This window comes from Mixophyes fleayi, chromosome 9, assembly GCF_038048845.1.
Source record: "Mixophyes fleayi isolate aMixFle1 chromosome 9, aMixFle1.hap1, whole genome shotgun sequence".
Taxonomy (NCBI): Eukaryota; Metazoa; Chordata; class Amphibia; order Anura; family Limnodynastidae; genus Mixophyes; species Mixophyes fleayi.
In genome coordinates this window covers 108,879,998-108,902,400 of record NC_134410.1, presented here as the reverse complement: position 1 = coordinate 108,902,400, position 22,403 = coordinate 108,879,998, and the positions used below count along the sequence as shown (strand labels likewise).

General features: G+C 42.4%; 1 protein-coding gene across 1 annotated transcript in view; it reads left to right on the top strand.

The window, feature by feature from the left end:
- Nucleotides 1-10,812: 10,812 nt before the first annotated feature.
- The window catches only part of ARHGAP4 (Rho GTPase activating protein 4), a 96,567-nt gene continuing 84,976 nt past the window's right edge, over nt 10,813-22,403 (top strand). The window contains 1 exon segment of the mRNA XM_075184840.1: nt 10,813-11,596. Coding sequence (XP_075040941.1) covers nt 11,536-11,596 — 61 coding nt within the window. The 5' untranslated portion in view covers nt 10,813-11,535.

Here is a 22,403-nt window from a genome sequence, read left to right as displayed (position 1 = left end):
CTCAACCTAAATGACAAAGATTTGGATCAATTGGCGGACTTCCTTGGGCATGACATCAGGGTGCACCTGCAGTATTACCACCTCCCAGAAGGTAACCTCCAACTTGTCAAGATCAGAAAACTATTAATGGCTCTAGAGAGGGGAAGACTGGCTGAACTCAAAGGCAAGAATTTGGAAGAGATGAACACTGATTCAGACGTTAGGTTTGAACTCTCATATCTGATACATTGTTTAGATTTTTACCTTTTAACTCTGTCATTTACATATCCATTCTTCTTTAGAACCAGTCCAGCTACAGAATGACGAGTCAGAGGATGAGCAGCCCCTGAACCAGTGGGCACGTCTTAGGTTAACACTGTCCTTTCAGAAGGGGGAAGCATGTTGTTTTCTGTATGTCACAGATTTATCTGTAATGGACAATTCTGCTTTCTGTGAGGTCATAAAGAAGTGCGGAAAAAAATCTTGGACAGAGAGGTGGTCAAAACTGTTCAGAGGAATATGCTGAAGTTTATTCAGACATGCAGGATTCCAGGAACGCATGGTTGCGTTGCATGTATCATGGCTGACCCATCCGCACTGAGACATCAAAACTGGTTAGTTGTGAAATTCTACATACAGAACTGGATAACAGCTATAAAGAGAAATAGTTGAATTGATAAGCAATGGTTGTCCATGACTATAACCTGTTGGACCAGCTATGACTAGGTATCGGTATAATGTGGGTGTATGAATGTCCTCAGACGGCCGGAATACATTAAACTGCCCCCACAAGACTGTGAAATGTCAATATTTTGGTCAAACTGAAAATCACAAGTGGTATAAATGGTGACAAACAGCTCCTAGACAATGGAAAAATATTGCCCAGCGTTCCAAAACAAACAATATATAAATCACTATGTGTCAGCATGTACATAAAGATGAATTTTGTGCACAATATGGCTGAATTGGGACAAGCTCACCTGCCAGCATCAAGGCATCCCTTCTAGTTGAGTTCCCTAGCCAATTAAATAATTATATATGGTGATGATGATGATGATGATATATTCAGGGTGTTACATTTAAAACCTTCCCTGAATCTCCATTTTCTAAAGCATGCAGCACCTGGAGGGAGTGGTCAACTCCCAGTAAAACAAACTAGAAATTAGTGAAATTGAACTAATGTCTAGCTCCTAAACCTACCCTTTTGAATGACCTGTTGATAGGGCATTAAGAAAGGGGTTTCCCCATGTGGCATATTCCAGACATGGGTCCCCACGATGCAAGACAAACAAGTATGTGTGTGTGTGTGCAATATAATAAAAGAAAGTAAAATTACATGCTTACCTGGTGGTCTAGTGGGGTCCGGGACGGCTCAGCAGTATCAGGCTGCCACATCTCCGGTGCTGAATCTGAACAGTAGAGACTGACAGTACTGGAAGTCCCCCCGACAACTCCAGAATGGTTCTCCTCAATTTCTGCAGCCTAATACCTACCTGCAGTAGGTGTTCAGAGACTTTGCTCAGGCTTAGTTAGGCAACATAATCATTTTTAGTAAATGATTATGTACGACAAGTGTGTTGGAACGAAGTGACAACTACCCAATAAGAAAAATGTCAGATTGGCATACGATCATGAACCAGACGGATACTAGTATTCTTATGGATTGTAAGGTACTACAGACAATGGACCTGATTCATTAAGGATAGTAAGGCAAAAAAATAAGTAAGTTTTCTCCTGGACAAACCATGTTACAATGCAAGGTGTGCAAATTATTTTTTTTTATTTTGCACATAAGTTAAATACTGGCTGTTTATTCGTGTAGCATACAAATACTTGATAGCTTTACTTGTACACTGACATTTAAAGATGATCTAGGATATGTTCTACCCCAACTATAAATCTGTCCCCACATTTTAAATTTACCTCCCCATCCAATGCAACATGGTTTTGCCAAGGTGCAAAGTTAGTCATTTTTTTCCTTTACTTTTCTTAATGAATCAGGCCCAATATGTCCCCGAAATTGGTGGTCTAGCCAAGCCCCTCACTAATAAATGGCTCCCCAAAGTGGTACACTGGCAAAATGACATTCCAAACATTGACAAAATCCCAGGGGACTGCTCCAGAACTGGGGGTGCCTACTACAAGGATGTTATAGGGTGACCTTACATTGATGGACATCTGACACTTCACAGTAGGTGAGTGATTGGTCTGGCTAAGTGGTGCCAGTAGGAGTAGTCAGTGACAATAACCAGTGAAACCCCATAAAACATGGTAGAGTGGGGTGACAGAGGAAGCCCATCCCATAACATTAATACACAGCAAGACTGGTAAAAGACGAGTTAACCCTCCGAAAATAGTTTTTCAAACCATGCCCGTCTTCTTCTGTCCAGGTTGAAATGCCCACTCCTCTTCTGGGGCCTCATTCATTAGGGATCTTAACTTGAGAAACTTCTTATTTATGTAACACCCCCCTAGTGGTGTTTTAGTTAAACCTTTACCTCAGTGAATAGAGGAGGGGTCACCTAGAGGGTAAGATAGAAGTTTCTGAAAAGTTACATAAACTGGTTACCATGGTGATAACCCAGCCCAGCCTGGAGACTGAGGGAGAGGAAGGAGGGGCTGTCATTAAGGGGGGATAGGAACTGAGAAGGGAGACACAAGAGGAGAGTTGTAGCTGGGGACCTGGGGTGGAAGCTCCCAGGCTCCCCCAGCATTGCCTGGCGGTCTGAGCGTGGTGACTGAGCCAGGGCAAGGAATGTGTGCACTGGATGAGGGGGAGAACTCCATGCCACTATAGAGAACCCAAGAGAGAGGGGGACACTTCGCATGGAAGAGGCCCTGGAGTGAGGGCTGCTACAAGAGGCCTGGTAGCTGTAGTGTCAGATCCTGAGGCTGAGAGTACACAGAGTGACGTGTCAGAGCACAGGAGACATCATCCCCGCAGAGGAGGGATGAGCTGCAGTTGAGAGGTACACAGAGTGTGTCAGAGCTGCATGGAGGAGAGGCTGCCTGCCTATTAGCATCCATGCATGTGCCCCTGCAGAAAGGGTATCTGCAGTGAGTATGGAGTGTAAGAGAGACCAATGATTTATGTTACATAACATCTGGATAACATTAAGAACTGTGCAGGAGGAGTAATGAGATATATTTGCAACCATATTCGTATTGCTCATTAAGAACTGTGCTGGAGAGAGTAAGGAGCTGTACATATATTTCTTTATTGCTGCAACCATTATGATTATCGTGCTGGAGGAAGAGTGTAAATAAAGAGTTGAGTTTGTTATAGAGATGGTCTGGCGCCCAAATTATTGTGACTTTTACACTGCATTACAAAGTGACATTACCTGTGTCCCACTAACTACAAAGAAACACCTGCATGTGCAGGGACCCCCTGATCATTTACACCCATGCCCATCAGCTAGCCAGGGCTTGAGAAGGAGGTGCACTGTGTACCCTTTGCACCCCACACTACACACAGTGACAGGGGGTTACATAATGGCGCCCAACGTGGGGCTCGAGCACAACAGATGGAGAAAGTGCTTGCAGGACACAGGAACTGAGAGCAGTGTGCCCAGCCGGAGAAACACCCTTGGGACACCATGTCTGACCGTCTCTAGGTGCCCAACAGAGACCAAGGGTAATGAGGAGGTAAAGCAAGTTGTTTGCTGAGTAGTTCTGTCCAGGACAGTATATGGAGCAGCAGTGTGCTTGTTGCTGAGACTTGTAGTGCCACTTATCCCAGCTGAGTGGGAAGCAAAAGAAGAAAAGGTTCAACATGTGAGGTGCAATTACAATGCAGTCTGTATATTGCCTTTCCTGAGGATTTGGGGAAGCAAAGAGAGGCAGGCTGTGCAAGTGACGTCTGTATATTGCCCTTCCGGAGGATTAGGGGGAGCAAAGAAAGGTAGATCGTCCACGTTGGAGAGAAAGGGGGGGAAGACAACCCCGCTGGTCAAATGCCACCCCTGCATATATTGCTGAGATGTATTTGTTGGGAGGGGCCCACGAGAGCCACCTGTCTCTTTTTGACCCAGGAGGGGGGAGACATGGGCAGGCATGGGCAGGTGCTACATTGCTTTGGCATAAAGCCATATTTAAATGTACATTGAAAGAAAACAGGACACCTGTGACTCACATGTTTACATCCATTGGGGGTGTTGTGGGGTATGCAATGTGAAATGTGTTTTATATTGATACTGTCATTGTATTGCTATGTATGTATTCACTTTACACTGTGATTTTTCATGCAATAGTGATGTAGAAAAGTTTACATGTGAGTGGTCATATGTGAGTTAGGTGTGAGTGAGATTAGCTAGGCAGCCCCATTAGGTGTAGTTTAGGGTGCTCAGCTAATCGGGGGAGAATGTAACACCCCCCTAGTGGTGTTTTAGTTAAACCTTTACCTCAGTGAATAGAGGAGGGGTCACCTAGAGGGTAAGATAGAAGTTTCTGAAAAGTTACATAAACTGGTTACCATGGTGATAACCCAGCCCAGCCTGTGAGACTAAGTGAGAGGAAGGAGGGGCTGTCATTAAGGGGGGATAGGAACTGAGAAGGGAGACACAAGAGGAGAGTTGTAGCTGGGGACCTGGGGTGGAAGCTCCCAGGCTCCCCCAGCATTCCCTGGAAGTCTGAGCATGGTGACGTAGCCAGGGCAAGGAATGTGTGCCCTGGATGAGGGGGAGAACTCCATGCCACTATAGAGAACCCAAGAGAGAGGGGGACACTGCGCATGGAAGAGGCCCTGGAGTGAGGGCTGCTACAAGAGGCCTGGTAGCTGTAGTGTCAGATCCTGAGGCTGAGAGTACACAGAGTGACGTGTCAGAGCACAGGAGACATCATCCCCGCAGAGGAGGGGTGAGCTGCAGTTGAGAGGTACACAGAGTGTGTCAGAGCTGCATGGAGGAGAGGCTGCCTGCCTATTAGCATCCATGCATGTGCCCCTGCAGAAAGGGTATCTGCAGTGAGTATGGAGTGTAAGAGAGACCAATGATTTATGTTACATAACATCTGGATAACATTAAGAACTGTGCAGGAGGAGTAATGAGATATATTTGCAACCATATTCGTATTGCTCATTAAGAACTGTGCTGGAGAGAGTAAGGAGCTGTACATATATTTCTTTATTGCTGCAACCATTATGATTATCGTGCTGGAGGAAGAGTGTAAATAAAGAGTTGAGTTTGTTATAGAGATGGTCTGGCGCCCAAATTATTGTGACTTTTACACTGCATTACAAAGTGACATTACCTGTGTCCCACTAACTACAAAGAAACACCTGCATGTGCAGGGACCCCCTGATCATTTACACCCATGCCCATCAGCTAGCCAGGGCTTGAGAAGGAGGTGCACTGTGTACCCTTTGCACCCCACACTACACACAGTGACAGGGGGTTACATTTAAGACTCCTGGACAAAACCATGTTACAATGCAAGGGGTGCAAATTAGTATTCTGTTTTGCACATAAGTTATTTAAAACTGACTGTTTGTTTAAATTTCAGTGTACAAATAAGCTATCAAGTATTTGTGTGCTACATGAAAAAACAGTCAGTATTTAACTTATGTGCAAAACAGAATACTAATTTGCACCCCTTGCATTGTAACATGGTTTTGTCCAGGAGACTGAAATAAGAAGTTTCTTAAGTTAAGATCCTTAATGAATCAGGCCCCTGGTCTTTATACCAAAATGCTGGGATCATGAACGATCCATTGTAGGACTCCTCTGAATGATTCCCATTGTTTAATAACTGCCACACACTAAACGACGACTGTATAATTCCACCAATCATAAGTGCAATGCAACAGTATTTTGTTATGATGCTGCGCTTGATTATTATTCTGGTTACTATGTTGCTGTAATTGTTATCCATGAAGAAGCATTAGTAATGACTAAAAGCATTCCATAGTACGCAGTGGTAAACTAAAGAATGTAAGCATCAAATCAAAACATTAGATATAATGATATATGTTATTTTTTATAGCTCGTCAATTATAACATTGATTTTTATTTTATTCAAGAACGAGTCTCATCTTCTCCCCCAATGTGATTTATTTTTCATTTGATCACAAACACTTTACCCCAGAAAGATAATTTCCCTAGAGGGTTCGCTGTACCTTTAAATCCACGCAGTGCAGCTTCCTGTGGGTGGGTGTGAGCCTGTGAATAGAAGCATCCTGTGTTCTATCTCTGGGTGTTTGTAATAGTGTGAATGTTCATAGGTGTGAAAAGCTTGGATCAAGAACTGTGATGCTTCTACTAAGACTTTTATTTTGCAAAACACAATTCTCCCAGCAGGATTTTGAAAGCACAAAGTCTAGACATTTTATTGCACGTGACATTACAAGACCTGTCATTTATTTCTGCTGCATACTAGTCTTTATTCCAGAGAGTGGCGAGTAGAAGTATTATATATATACCTAGGTACAAGGGTCATGTTTGTCATACATTAATGGTTAAACATTTTTAATAGGTGCAAAACTAAAATATTATCAGACTGCTACACATAGAGCAAATCTAGACATCAGCCATAGACTCTGGCACCTCTAGTGCCCAAATTATCATAGTGGTAAAATATTTGCTTATCTTTATCAGGCTAAGGTGTATATTTAATAAACTGCGGGTTCGAAAAAGTGGAGATGTTGCCTATAGCACCAATCAGATTCTAGCTGTCATTTTGTAGAATGTACTAAATAAATGATAACTAGAATCTGATTGGTTGCTATTGGCAACATCTCCACTTTTTCAAACCCGCAGATTAGTAAACATACCCCTAGGTTTCTCAATCCTGAGAGTATCCTTGAGAAGCTGGCACCTGATTGGGTGGTGGAAGCACCTGTTCCGTTCCATGCCACAGTGATGCTAATCAGGGGGAAGCCGGCCTTTAGACCTTTGCCCTTTAAATACAGGTTTAATATATATGATTTTTAAAAAAATCAAGAGAAAGATGTCATTTTAAAGCACTGTATAAAAATTCTTGGGGACACTGTCATGTGATGCAATTTAGAACAAGAGTATAATGGTGCTACAGAGGCAAGGACCCATATTAATCACTTATATTTAAATTCTTAGGGATATATTTACTTAACTACGGGTTTGAAAAAATGAAGATGTTGCCTATAGCAACCAATTAGAGTCTAGATCTCATTTTGTACAATGTACTGAATACATGATAGCTAGAATCCGATTGGTTGCTATAGGCAACATCTCCATCTTTATAAACCTGCAATGTAGTAAATATACCCCTGTTAGTTTTTATTTCTGTCTGTGCCTCGTTTTAATTAGCTTGGGTATTTCCCTCAGTGTGCATTTTATTCATGAAAGATATAAAGTGTAAATGAACAATAAGGCTTTATACACACTGACCTATTTGGGATGTTTTATGTGTGTTTGAGATCTGCTACATGTCTTAATGGGATGACAGAGCACATATGAATCTTGAAATAAGTATCACTGTGTCCGATGGTCAACATTGGGACTGTACAAACATATATTAGAACAGAAAGTGGACGGTGGACAGACAAAATACCCCAAAACATTTCTCTTATTCCATGTGTATGTATTTATTTAGGGTGGCACTGTGGTCAGTATTGCTGCCTCAGCGCTTGGGCCATGGGTTCGATCCTGTTCTGTGTGCACTTTGTTCTCCATGTGTTTGCATGCAGCAGAAGCCAGTGTGTCTGTTTGGTAAGAAATATAGAATGTGAGCTTCATTGGGAATGTGAATAATTAAATGTTCTATATAAAGCATTGCACAGTATGACTACTACTAAACTGCGGGTTTGAAATAGTGGGAGATGTTTATATCAACCAATCAGATTCTAGCTGTCATTTTGTAGAATGCACTACATAAATGACAGCTAGAATCTGATTGGTTGCTATAGGCAACATCTCCACTTTTTCAATCCCGCAGTTAAGTAAATATACCCCATATTTTCTAATTCAAATGAGGGGAGAAACAGCTAACATCACCCTAAAAAGAATGTATGAAACACTTTTCTTGTTCCTGTTGTTATGTAATATTACAGAAATTAAACAACACAATATTTTAGTCCTAAAGTGATTTCCTATATAACAGTTAACAAAAGGGCTAGAGTCACTTCTCTGGAGCCCATAGGCACAAAATGCTCAGCGACCTAAGATCCACTACTAAGAGAAATGTTACACATGATTAAATAAAACACATCTCAATGCTTTTCTCCAAATGTCATGCTCAAAACAGTTAAAAGCTACTAACATCTCTCTCTATCTCTCTCTCTCTCTCTCTCAAGTTTGTTTGTTTGTTGGCAAATATCTTCCACGGCTCTCAAGTTAAAGCTGACAAATCTTACACAGTTATTTAGTATCGAAAAAGTAAGATCACATAGCGACAACACGACAGAATGACAATATTAAAAACATCATTTTTTGGATGTAAACGTTTGTTTGACTGCTGGAAGGAAACCTGGTGACAACACGACATAACAACAACACAAAAAAGCAACAAATCTTATTTTCTAAATAGCATTTTTGATCTGTTTACCAAATAATTTGCTATTTTATAAAAACCGCTACACATTACAAATCCGACCGGCTGCAACGCTGGGTGACCCTGCTTGTATTTGATAAACAATGACAGGCCTCCACAGCCCATCAGTGTACCGTGTAAAGGCGTATGGTATCCGGGGCAGTATTTGGTGGCCGTGGGATGGTATATGAGCGTTGGTATATATGTGGTGGATGCAGATAGTTAAATTACATTTATAGCTCCTGTGCAGACTGTAAAAATCTTGGCAGAATAGCAAGTCACTCGCTCATTGACTCACATACCCACCCACTCTCTCACTTACTACAGGGTTTGGACTGACTTTGCATCGTGTGTACTAATGATCATAGGGACATTTCCAGGGTCAAATCCCTGGAAACTAGGAACAGTTGTTGGCGAGGCATAAATGACATTTATACCCTTACTCGTACAGCCTGGAACTGCACTATTGTTGCCTTGTTCTGAGTGTGCACAGTATTCTTCTTTGCAATTTATAAACTGCTGCATGCTTAGATTTGAATTCAAGGTAAGAGCAGTAATAAACCAGGCAGCATATCACCAGATGGCGAAACAGCCATGAACACTGATAAGGCTATAAAGCGTTTTATTTAGAGCCCAAGAGCAAAGCTGTCTACACTCGTTGTATGTAGACATCATCCTGTGTGTGCAATCATCACATCTGTGTGCATTAATATTTCAGAAGGACACTGCAATGGGAGACATTATTCAGAGGGCTTGTGGGATAAGCATAATGACAGCAACATGGTACCAGCGATTGTATTTGTGGATCCTGCATGTATTGGACCAGATAGCGATACTGTAAATTAGCCATCCACAGTGTAGGCTGAACAAACATTCAGTCTTATCAGTTCACCATAGGGATTTACTATGCCATAGGGAAACTATATTGTGTTAACCACAAACATTACATATAAACCGGAGTGCTATAAGGGTGGGACCACATGTAATAAACATGAAGACTGTCTCCCTGCACTTACCTTTGGCAATATATTAAAGAACACTAGCACATGTTGATGTCACAGTTACTTTAAAATGCACTCTGTATTACAGACAGGAAATGCTAATTCTATATACTGCAATATGTGTTAAGTGGGTTAACTCTCGTCTTACTCTTCTGTCCAGTCCCTACACTCAGCTAAACTTGCAGTCAATCAGAATTTATAATTATTGCTAGGTTTTTTTCCACAAGTGGGTTGAGTGTAACCTACAAATGGGGGGACAGCCCGCAACGATGAAGGGGGTGCAGTTTATGAATATTTTAGGTAAATTTGGTTAAAATTTGGTTAAAATTGAGGCCTAGGAGGGGGGGGGGGGGGGGGCAGGGGCAAATGCAGGATTTGTAGAGGGGGGTTTTCACACCACGCCATCAGTGGGCGTGACCAGCATGCATGGGGGCGTGGTTATAATTTTAGACAGTGCATGGCTTCTCTCCAACTCTTCCTATTCCCATAATATACATGGGCAATGCTGCATGCACTACTGTTAGGTGCACACAGCTCCCCCTTTTTAAGCAGAGCTGTGTGCAGTGGGAGCAGGGTCCAGTCACCTCAATAATACAGTGCCCTAGGCTTGGAGGGGGGTTTCCAGGCACTAGAACCCCCACCCCACCTTCATTTTGCCTATGGGGGGGGGGGGGATCTCCAAGCGAGGTGGGAACAGTAGACAAGTGTGATAGAAATTGATTTGCAATATTTTAAATTTGTAGTAAATATGGGTATGGTTTACCCTGTACGAAACCAATAAAGATAAGGTTTGCATCTTTCCTATAGACAATTCATTGTGAAGTAATGATTTATGTAAAAACGACAGAGCTTTATGCAGTAGTTGTCAGGTAAACTAATAAAATCAATGTGTAAAAGACAATGGGAAGGACTGCATACACATTGTTCTTTAGGAACTGGGTTAAATGTGTTTACAACATCTTTTATGTGTTGACACCAAATGCATTTGTGCTGTTTTCTCAAGAGCCCTATGAAGACAATATGCTTTTCATCGGGTCTGAACAAGGATGAGCTGATGACAGAGCACCCAGGACTACAGGACCCATAATGCCCTGTCTTCCAGTGAGCTGCGGCATGCACAGTACCATACAAGCTACAGATGATCAGCCCACAATTCTCTGGGTCTGATTGGTCCAAAAATGGGGAAGTGTAACTGTGATGAAGAAAATCACACTAAACTGTGTGAGATGCTGACCTAGGAGGTGGGGGAGAGACAGAGACACAAGTGATAGAGAGGAAATCATTTAGATCAGTCTGTCTACAATACATACACCTCCTTCATTTATACATCCCTGTAAGAGTGTTGGTGCTTCATTCATAAATAATAACAGGCATATATAAGCTGGGAGGAGGCAGATCCACAGGACAGGCGATACAAAGGGGACCAGAGAGACATACACAGGCAGGTATATCCTATGGACAGATATACAATGAGGCGGATGTCTTCTTACACTTAGAGACAGCTGGAGACACAGCTATAGGGACAGACATCAATCTGTGATCACACAGAGACAGCTGAAGGGGAGGAGGGGGCGGTGCCTGGGTGCACTGCACTCAATGCAGCTGGAAGTCAGCGGACACTGCCTGCACCTTCACTGGGCACTGCATCACGCTGCACCTCTACATGTGTAAGCGCCGCCTGCACCTCTAGGGACTTCCTGCATGTTGCATTGCACTGTCCTGTAGGTCCGTGGTCTGCCCAGCACGCTGCCTCGCACATCGGGCACTGCACGTCGCCCCTGGCACCCCCTTGGCACACAAGGTGATCGGGGAAAGGCAGGATGAACGTGCAGCTCACTGTCCTCCAGTGTAGCAGGCAGTAACCTCTCCCGGGACCAGCCTAGACTGTACCCAGCACACTGCACAACTCCTATCACCCAGAGACTGCTGTGGACGGGATTCTATCAGTGATCAGCGTTCCCTGGTGACTCTGAGCTTATGGATATATAAGGTGGCAGCGCTGACAAGTGATATGACAGCAGAGCAGTGAGTGCCAGGCACCGGGTACAGGATGGCATCTCACGGAAAGCCAAGGAAGGACCGAACCGCAGACTATGAAAGTCAGATTAAAGGTAAGGGGTCCAAACGGGCAAAAGAAAGACTCCTTGGGTGGTGCGAGGAGAAAGCGCTCAGACTGTATAGTGGGGACGTTCTATGACAGATACGCTGCGGTTAATCAGAGACGTGTAATGCGTTTCCCAAATACCAGAGACATGTCACTGCGTAGCGCTAACTCTGTATCCATCAATCACTGGACTACAAACAGTATATTGTGCTTATACCGCCGTCAGAGTCACACATTGCCGCGTTCTTCTCCTGTCTGTACAATAATCTGTTATCTGCACAATAATCTGTTATTTCAGCCAATTCAATTTAATCGAGGTTGTCTCAGATGTTTTCAGATCACTCAATTATTCCAGTATAGAGGGTCAAGCTGGAGCATATAAAGCCCACTAGACAAACCAATGATAAGGCTATTATAGTTCAGAGCCTCCAGTTCAAGACCAATTTATTATAACATTCTGCACCCGCCACCAATAGATTATAATACACATCAATAACCAATGTTTTGTAAAGAATATAGAGCCCTGTCCAGGTTAACTCAGTTACCTCATAAGGCTATTGATATAAAGCCCAGAACCATTTTTTTTTAAATATGCCTTTCAATTCATTATAATACTCAACACCATTATATATCATGAAAAATACTATCTCTGTTTCCATAACAATTGACAATCTTTCTACATTTCTCCTCTATTATCCACATAATTCCCATTCATTAGAATATGTATTGTACACCAGCACATTACTGTTGCACTTGATAGTACATACAATATATCATTATCACAGCATGTTCAAATTCCCCTGCAACTAATAACACGCCTCTCCTTCATACAACCGTGTGTCTAGTTTCAACACTGTCACAGGCATTTTCCAAGAAAAGGGCTGGTTATATTTTTATAACTGGTGGGCCACAACTGTGTCATAGAACAGAGGAGGTTACAGGGAGAATGAAAGCCACAAGACAAGACAGCCACAGAGGGCTATTTGGCCCCAGGGCCACCAATAGAGAAAACTGGTCTGATTTGTATATGTGAAGTGTGATCTGCTTGACAACCGTACAATAAGGCCAGTCAGCACTGGAATTGAGCTATGACCACCAAGTTTGGAGCCGTATGGTAAATCTATATATACTCCAGTGTAGGCCATTTTTAGCCCACTTTGTGGTGCTTCTGCTGTTTTCTGCATATATTTTTGTTTTATTATACTGGGACTTCAATATAGTATATTACTCAATTCACTAATCCGTTGCCTCAGAAGGACTGGCTTCTAAGGCAGTTTGTTAGTGAATTGCTTATTGTTTCTAAATGACAAGTACTGTAATATTCCAACCAGGGCTAATCTGTCACAGGAATATATTGGCAACTGTTTTCTGCCCCTGTTCACACAATCCTGATGTGACTGTACACAATCCTTCATACTACACTGTATCACTCAAATCTGTATTGCTGTACTCTGTGTCCAAGGGCTAGATTTACTAAGCTGCGGGTTTGAAAAAGTGGGGATGTTGCCTATAGCAACCACTCAGATTCTAGCTTTCATTTATTTAGTACCTTCTACAAAATGACAGCTAGAATCTGATTGGTTGCTATAGGCAACATCCCCACTTTTTTTTCAAACCCGCAGCTTAGTAATTCTAGCCCCAAGTGTTTAAAAACACATGATCCGACATAAACAGGGAGAAGGGACTGTAAAAGTAGACTCTAGTTTTAAGCTGACCTGTGCATTTTCTTATTGCAGGCCTCACACCTCTCTCTGCAGTGCACAAACTAGTTATCTATGCTGCTACCGTCTAGCACATTGCTGTCTTTGTGTAACAATGGTCATTCTTCTACGTCACTTATATCCGTTATTGTAATTGTCTTAGTTCTGCCTCTCTCGTGGTTCTCTTTGGCTTCTGTGTAGCTTTGTGATCTGTGTGTTCAACTGAATGGAACACAAATGACGTGAGCGAGGTTTGTGCATGTGTTGGTGTATAGATGAATTGAATCATGCACATGGATTGAATGCATGAGATAAATTTGTTTCAGCGTAGCTCTCGAAGACATGACCAGAAGCGCATGCAGGCAAATTAATTACAATGTCAATGAAAAAGGTTTGTTTGTGAGTTCTTGTTTTATTGGAAAAGCAATATAATCCTTGTTTATGGGTGCTAATGTACACTGGTGTATGAATATTTTTTTGTAATGGGGATGGATGTGCTTAGGCCTGGGCTCAACGTGAGACATAAGGAAGCTTTTTTCTGTTTAGTTTTTTAACCAGAATAAAGAACTAGGCTGTTTTGTAGCCTGTAGCGCTAGGACACATCTCGTGATTTAGTAACCTAGTAACCTGTGTTGACAGCATTTGGGAGTAGATGTGTTAAGCAGAGATGAAAATATATAATTATAGGGCTCACGTATGCATACCCCTGCGAAGACTGACCCAGTGAAGTTAACACTACGACCAGGACATAGCATTTTTTTTCATAAATTGCAGCGATAACTGATTTTTCCGTTGTGATCAGACTTATGACTGCGATGAGGCTTTCAGTGATAATAAACCACTATAGATCTCATTTTTTAGCAGAGGTGAGGAAATAAAAGTTAACTTCTGATTGGTTGCTATCGGTTACACAACATTGGTGCACAATGCACCATGTCATTGAATAAGACCCCATAACGTTTGGCTGACTTTGCCAAGTTATGAAACAGTGCCTTTGGGCCACTGACTTCACAGGTAGACTTGCCACACATGAAATAACATTGCATCCTGAAATTCTGGGCATACAAATTGACACCAAGATACCAGTAAGGTAAAATACACTTTTATGCCCATTTTTGTGCATTTGTTTGCCAGGTTAAAATCGATTGCAGGTTTGCCAAACATTGGTATATGCCACTTGTATGTCATATGATGAGGGCGGTAATATATATTGTCTTCCCTTTCTTTGAATGTCAGAACAGTTCAGATTAATTTGGACATTAAGACATTGCTCGTTGCACGCTGCCGAGTGCTGGCATATTTCTATGAACATCTGTACCACGCCCTGAGAGAGCTCATTGCAGCTCCCAGTCAAGTGAGGACAAGGTTGCAAAACTGATTTATCAATAATTTTTTAAAAATTAATTTATCACTTTCGCTTCTGAGTTACTTAGTTTTATATTTTTTTCATTGTTTGGTTTGTGTACAATGCCTACATGTTACATAGCACTTCACAGAGAATATGTATACACTCACATCTGTAACTGGAGCTTGGGATCTATATTCCTTACCACAAAGACACACAAGGGTTAATTTTGGCCAAAGCTAATTCACCTACCATGTATGTTTTTGGAGTATGTTCTCCCCACATGGGGAGAACATACAAGCCCAACACAGATTGGACCCTGGTTAGAATCTCACCCATGGCCCCAGTTCTGTGAGGCAACAATGCTAACCACTGTGCCACCCAAGAATTTGCCTACATTTGCCAAATTATAATGAACAATTGAATGATGCTTGGATAAATATACCAAGCAATTACCAACAACACATCTCTCATATAAGACACTGGAATATAGGTTTACTATGACTTACTGCAGTGGTGATCGAGCTTGTTTTTAGCTGGGACTTCAAATGTGATTCATCCTTGGCAAAGCAAGTTCACTTCTATAGCTGAAGTTGAGTCACCTAAGACTCGTTACATAAAAACATGTAATTTTTGGTGAGGATGAGTGCTATGTTTCCTAATGGGCTTTCTGGATTTCTTGGTATTTGTTCTGTTAGTGATTTCCATAGGAATCAAAAGTAACAGGGCAATAAAAAAAGCAGATATGTCTCGCAAAGGGATTAAAAGGACAATTGCAACATTGCCTTGTTCTTATTGTATTACAAATACAGTACAATGCAGGACACAATCACTGTGTGTAGCACTGGTATGGCAGTAATGTGTTCAAACAAATTTTCCCCAGTAATTGCTCCAAAGTGCAGTTGCTCAAAGAATTGTTTAAACAGGAATAACTGGCTGGAAGATAATTGCTCGCTAACAATTGCTCACCTGGTCGTTCCTCTGTATCCTTGATACTGCTACTGTCACTTATAGCTCCTCTCATCTCATGCTGCCCACCACGCTACTGTCCCCCCTCCCGACTCTCTCCACTATTACCCTGCTGGAAGATAATTGCTCGCTAGCAATTGCTCACCTGGTCGCTCTTCTGTATACTTGATACTGCTACTGTCACTTATAGCTTCACGTATCCCATGCTGCCCACCACTCTATTGTTTTCCGCCCAGCTTCTCTCCACTATTACCCTGCTTTTCATGACCCGTTTATTCCCCTGATTTTCGCTTCTTACCACTTCCCCCTACTCCCTAATTTATCACGGCTTCCTACTAGTTCTCAAGCTCTTTCCAGGTGAGGTTAACCGGGGACGGTCATGGTTAGACTGTAGGAAGGAGGGTTTGAGGGATTGGATTTAGTGGGGGATTTAGGTTTAGGTCAGTGATGGCTAACCTGTGACACTCCAGGTGTTGTGAAACTACAAGCCCCAGCATGCTTTGCCAGTAGATAACTATCTGATAGCTGGCAAAGCATGCTGGGGCTCGTAGTTTTACAACACCTGGAGTGTCACAGGTTAGCCAACACTGGTTTAGGTTATGGAAAGAACTAAGTTAGGCTGTGGGGGGACTGAAGTTTGGTTTAGGTTGGTAGTGGGAGGATGAGGCTATTAGTGTCCAAAAACTAGCTGTAGAGAGAATTATTGAGTCTCATTGACCCAATTATGTGGATAAATAAGTACAGGCACGTTTGTCCTACAGGAGGACTTAATACGGCAGTGACCACTCACTAGAAACCCACTACGTCCCTGTACCTTTGACATATATGTCTACGGGAGATGAGGAAGGGGCTCTATCACGTCAGGTCAGGTGGGACTTAATGACATGACTCAAATCATCATGCTCTGCCCATTGCAACAGAATGACGCAATTAATATTATCATCCTCAGGGGCTCCGAGGGGAAGGGGCAGGTTCAAAGTACTGGGGCTCAAGCCTGTGTGGGGTTTGACCTGCCTTTGGAGTGGGAGATGCCACTGCTCTGGTGTGGAGACACCACCCCCATTGGCTGTGGAAGGGGCCCCCAAAAAGTTGCTGTACTGGGGCCCCAAATTCCTCATGGTGACCCTGATCATGCTCCACCCACTGCAGTGTGATGACAAGAAACGCACATTCATACCGTGTATTGCTGGACGCGTGTCAACGCAAAACACATTGTCACGTTGTGTTCTGCCCACCATATCGTAATCTGGCCGGGCAACAGAGAGAGCCTGGCAGATCATCCATAATTTCAGAAGTCTCATGGACATTCTGGGAGAGTCGACTGGTATAACTTTTTTTTTTCTGTACCTTTTGAATGAGGTATCAGTTTTCATCAGTTGATCTTTTTTGAGCATGAGAGAGAGAGAGAGAGAGAGAGAGAGAGAGACAGAGAGAGAGAGCACAAGTACTTAATATATTTAAACGTTTCTATGGAATGATTTTGTCTACTAACCACAGAAACCAATCAGCAATTAGCATTGTTCAATAAAGCTGAATGCCCATGTCTGATTGGTTGTTGTGAGTTTTTACAATCCTGCAATTTGTTAGTAAATAAATAACCATCATTGTTTTGCAATGTGGCAGCATACTTTCACATGTATAAATATATTTTATAAAGAAGCTGAATGTGCTCTATAAAAAAATTAAAATATAAAAAATTAAACTGTAAAAAATTAAACTATATCCACATATTTGATGCCACTGCAAGAGTAAATAAACAGTGTTTACCAGTGGAGCATATTTTCTGTTGAAGTTGACCAGCTCTCGTCTTTATTCTGAGATATATGAATTGTGTCATTGTTGGCCAGCAGGAGACGTGTGTCATGAGTCATGTTTGGTTATAAGGCTCTGGAAGCTGTTGGGTTAGTCCACGTGGTAGCAGGGCTGTGTGTGCATGTGGTTACAAACTTGGTAAACTCACTGTTTATTTTCCCTGCACTCCTACTGGAGCTAGGAACTTTGGACTCATTGCATTAGCCATTCAATAATTTAAGCATATAACACACTCACAGGGCTGACAGCTGACCTACCCTGAATATGAACAGGGGGTGGAATATTACTGAAAAGTATTTATAGGTGTAGGTAAGAAGCACAATTTACCAAAATGTTATCTGAGGTAGGGTATAATACGGTCTTTTTTGGGTAAAGGGCTAGGACTATAAGGGAGTCAAGACAATTTGAATATAAACTCATTGCTGCAATTGTGTCCATGTCAGAAGATTGGGCCCATTGCTTGAAAAATACTAGAGCCAATGTCAGTTTTAGACACTGCTGTTTGTTTAAAACAAACAGATATCTCCTGCCAAGCTGTCTAAAGCAATTTACATTAAGGGCTAGATTTACTAAACTGCGGGTTTGAAAAAGTGGAGATGTTGCCTATAGCAACCAATCAGATTCTAGCTTTCATTTATTTAGTGCACTCTTAAAAAAAATGACAGCTAGAATCTGATTGGTTGCTATAGGCAACATATCCACTTTTTCTAACCCACAGTTTAGTAAATATACCCCTAAGTGAAAATGATCCTCTGATCAGAGGTTCACCTGTTCGGTTCCTAAGGACTTCTACTTGTTGTGTGTTTTCCACATCTCTTGTCCAGAAAAATTCTAATTAGTGTCTGATTAATTGTATACAATCCATTTGTGATATGTGTTATTTCACTTGTCATTCTGAAAAGATATCTGGAACACATACACCGTTGGTCAGGTGATGAGAAATCACACTTGTCTATTCTCCAAGAATGTCTGGGAGACTCCTGAATTCCCGGTAGATCTCCCGAACTCCCGGGAGAGCAGGTTGTTCACCAAGGACCGGTCCTCATAATATGGTAAATATTTTGTGGAACTGTTTTGAAACTTTCTTTACTTTGTAATATAAATAGTATATATAATGCATAAAACATATGTAAGACAAGTTGCTAGACTGTAAAATGGAGCAAAAAGATGGATAAGATCAAATCTTCTATGCTGACACTACCTGAAAATTCGGGTCCTTTTGCAAGTAACTACAATGTTATATTAATATCTTACTGGAGAATTTGACACATCTGTTGCAGCAATTGTCAGTGACAGGAAGTAACACACACAAATCACTTCCTCTGTTACTATTCAGTTACGCTTACTCAACGGTCTTACAGGGCACCCTAATGCTGCTCTCAACTGGACCAAGCACAAAGCTATTTATTTAAATTTTTTTGCTGTTGATTCAGTAATAACAGTCACTTGGGGGTAAATTTATGAAGCTGCGGGTTTGAAAAAGTGGAGATGTTGCCTATAGCAACCAATCAGATTCTAGCTGTCATTTTGTAAAACGGACTAAATAAATAGTAACTAGAATCTGATTGGTTGCTATAGGCAACATATCCACTTTTTCAAACACGCAGCTTGATAAATTTACCCCTAGGTCTTGTTGACTAACATGACATTTAAGTGTAAAATTTGCACTAAAACACAGCAAACAATTAGCAATACGTTTCTATCTGTTGGGGGTAAGTTGAGTAATTAAAGCTAATGTCTGAGTGATTGCTGTGGTTCATTGCAAATTTTGCATCTAACTGCAATGGTCGGCGTCTGTGCCCTAGTGTTTGGTGAAGCATCTCTCGGTGTACCAAGCACATACATCATACTTGCCAACCTTTTTAAACTTCTTTCTGGGAGATCCCAGGCAGGGGGGCGTGGTTGGAGGGCGGGAGGGGCAGGGCGCGGTGAATTGTGTCATTTTGGCCCCGCCTCCCGTGACAGAATGCCGTTTTTGTAGCGGGGGCGGGGCCAAAATGACGCGATTCACCGCAAGTCTTGTCATTTTTACAGCAAGATGCCGTTTGCGGGATATTTGCCTGCTCTCCCAGGAGTCCGGGAGACCTACCCGAATTTCGGGAGTCTCCTGGACATTTCGGGAGAGTTGGCAAGTATGACATACATATATTTCCACAAGGAAGAAGGCTGTCACATGCTGAATGATGCTGTGTGAAATTCCTGTGCAAGGGAATAAAATGCATTGGGAAGCAGATATTGGTGCAAGCTTTATCAAGGGCACAAGAGTGAAGAACAACTGCGGGCAACTGTGGAGCCTTCACCTGCGGGCCCCTCAGCTGACTGCACCTGATCTAATCAGAACGTCATGTAACTTCTTTTGCACAGAGCCGGGAGGTCACACAGCATAACGCGGAGGAGGAAGGTGTGTACTGTGCCCTCCCTCCTTCCTCTATGCGGCCCCTTTGAAGGCTGGACGGCCGCGAATGAGACCCTACAGCTATTTACATGTTGCCCCTCACTGGTTTAGAAAGTGTGGTTGACAAAGAGTAAAGATGCCATGAAGGGAGGGAGGGGATGATAGAGGGTGGGATATTGAAGACTTGAGATGTTACCTTCACTTGAGAGGTGTGCGTGTGTTTTAAGTGTATGTCCACTTTTTTGTGAACTTTTTGGGCATGAGTTATTAAGGAGAGCAAAGTAAAAAAAAAGGAGCAAGCTTGCTCGAGGACAAACATTGTTACAATGGAAGGGGTGTAAATTAATTTATTATTTTGCACATAAGTTAAATATTGACTGCTTTGTCATGTAGCACACAAATACTTGATTGTTTTATTTTTACACTGGAATTTAAAGTTTAACTAGGACATGCCCTACCCCAACTATAAATCTGTCCCCACATTTTAGATTTACCTCCCCCTCCAATGCAACATGGTTTTATACAATTAAATTGTTAGTTATTAGTTTTTCAGTCTGCAGTGTTCTCCCCAGCACCTATTTCCTGGGTGCTCCATCCGGCTGTTTTCACTAGCCGCCCAGCTATTGGAGCACAACAGAGTGTTATTATAATAGAATAAACCATTGTTTCTCCTATTATAACAGGCACTATGTGAGCACTACAGCCAGCAGTGTGTGTTAGACCACTGACCACCAGTCTGACCAGTTCTAGCAGGTGTGGGCAATAACCTCCAACAGTTTTTATTATTATTGCCAAGTATTACACTGCTCCCACCCGACTTTTTGATCACTGTTATTTACCTTGAGATGAACTTCTAGACCTGATAAGAGTCACATGACTACAAGGACAATCAAGCTTTTCAGGGTAGTGTCCTGCATGCAAATTGCCAATTTTGGTTAAGTCTAATGCCTTATTATTGCCATTCCCACTCCTTGCTCCCTAAAGCTGGGTACACACTACAGAAATTTCAACCAACTTTCTATGCCGAGCGATTTTACATGCGATCGATGGTCCGATTGCTCGGTCCATGGACTGCATCCACACTAGCCTTGTTTAGGACGATAAAGGGAAGAGTAGACGTCCCTTTAGCAACTTTTTACAGCCATGTTGTCGTGAGCAATGACTGTAATTTCGTACTCACTGTTGTGGATCGGTCGGAAGTTTATACACACTACACAACGTAAACGAGATTGGAATGAAAATATTAAACGGTACGACCAACCAAATGAGGCGACAATCGTCCATTTGGGCAGACTTTCGACTATCGTGTCACTACACACACTGACCCGACTTTTGAACGAGCGGTTGTATGTCGGCTGATTGAGCCGATCATTGGACGAAAACCGTGTAGTGTGTACCCAGCTTTATACAGTTCTCAACCCTAGAGCCCAGCCTTTTAGTGTCACGTTGCATAAAGTTTTCACAATTCCACCTTAGCTGAGATTGAGGCTCTCACTGATCTGAGCTCTGAGATGGACCATGTGATAGGCCTATATCAAGGGCCTCCTCGGAGTGGTTACTTAATGATTTATCCATTTGGTAGTGAGTATAAAAAGAATGTGTCAGGCACCTGTATGAGATTTGTAATGTAACGTATCACCAGGTTCTCAGCTGCCATTCAACTGCCGTACTGCATAATATCTTGTGCATTATGCTGTTTGCAACAAAAATGGGTTCTTCCATAACACATAACACAAGCGCTTAATAAAACATGCTCTTTATAGAATATACTCTTTCTTTGAAGAGCTTCCTTCAGACCTCACAGCAGGAAGGTTGCATGTCTGAGCTGGCACTAGTCCACAATCACCGTGCCTGAAGCAGAAAAAAAGCCACAGAAGACTCGAGCAGTAATTTCAGCGGTTTGTGTCTATCTATTGGCACCACCACCAGCCAATACCACCACTACAGCAGTGGGTATCGGAATGTAGAGTATGGGCTGTGGGACTGTGGGCTGAGGCTGTCAAAGGAGAAAGCGGACTCAAGCTCTCAATGTAGACTGCTCACCCAGTCCGATTCCTCTAGATCTCACAGCTCTCCTGAGAGCATAGAAAGTATTCTGTATTATATACTCATCACATCTAAGTTGTTGTCTTTGTAACGTGGCACAGTGTGGTACAACAATAAAATGGCAATTGGTGATGCGTCCTCTTTAGTGTGTTGTGTTATTGAAAAGTTTTGGATGAAGCAGATATTAAATGGTAGGTGTCATTTTAAAAAAGTAAGCTTCAGGGACAAACGTAGGATTTGTAGAGGGGGGGTTTCCACACCACGCCACCAGTGGGCGTGACCAGCATGCATGGGGGTGTGGTTATAATTTTAGACAGTGCTTGGCTGCTCTCCAACTCTTCCTATCCCCATAATATACATGGACAATGCTGCGTGCACTACTGTTAGGTGCACGCAGCTTCCCCTTTTTAAGCAGAGCTGTGTGAAGCGGGGCAGGGTCCAGCCACCTCAATTATACAGTGCCCCAGGCTTGGAGGGGGTTTCCAGGCACTAGGAAACAAACCCCCCCCCTCGGTTTGCCTATGAGCTTGGATTGGTTGTGGGGATC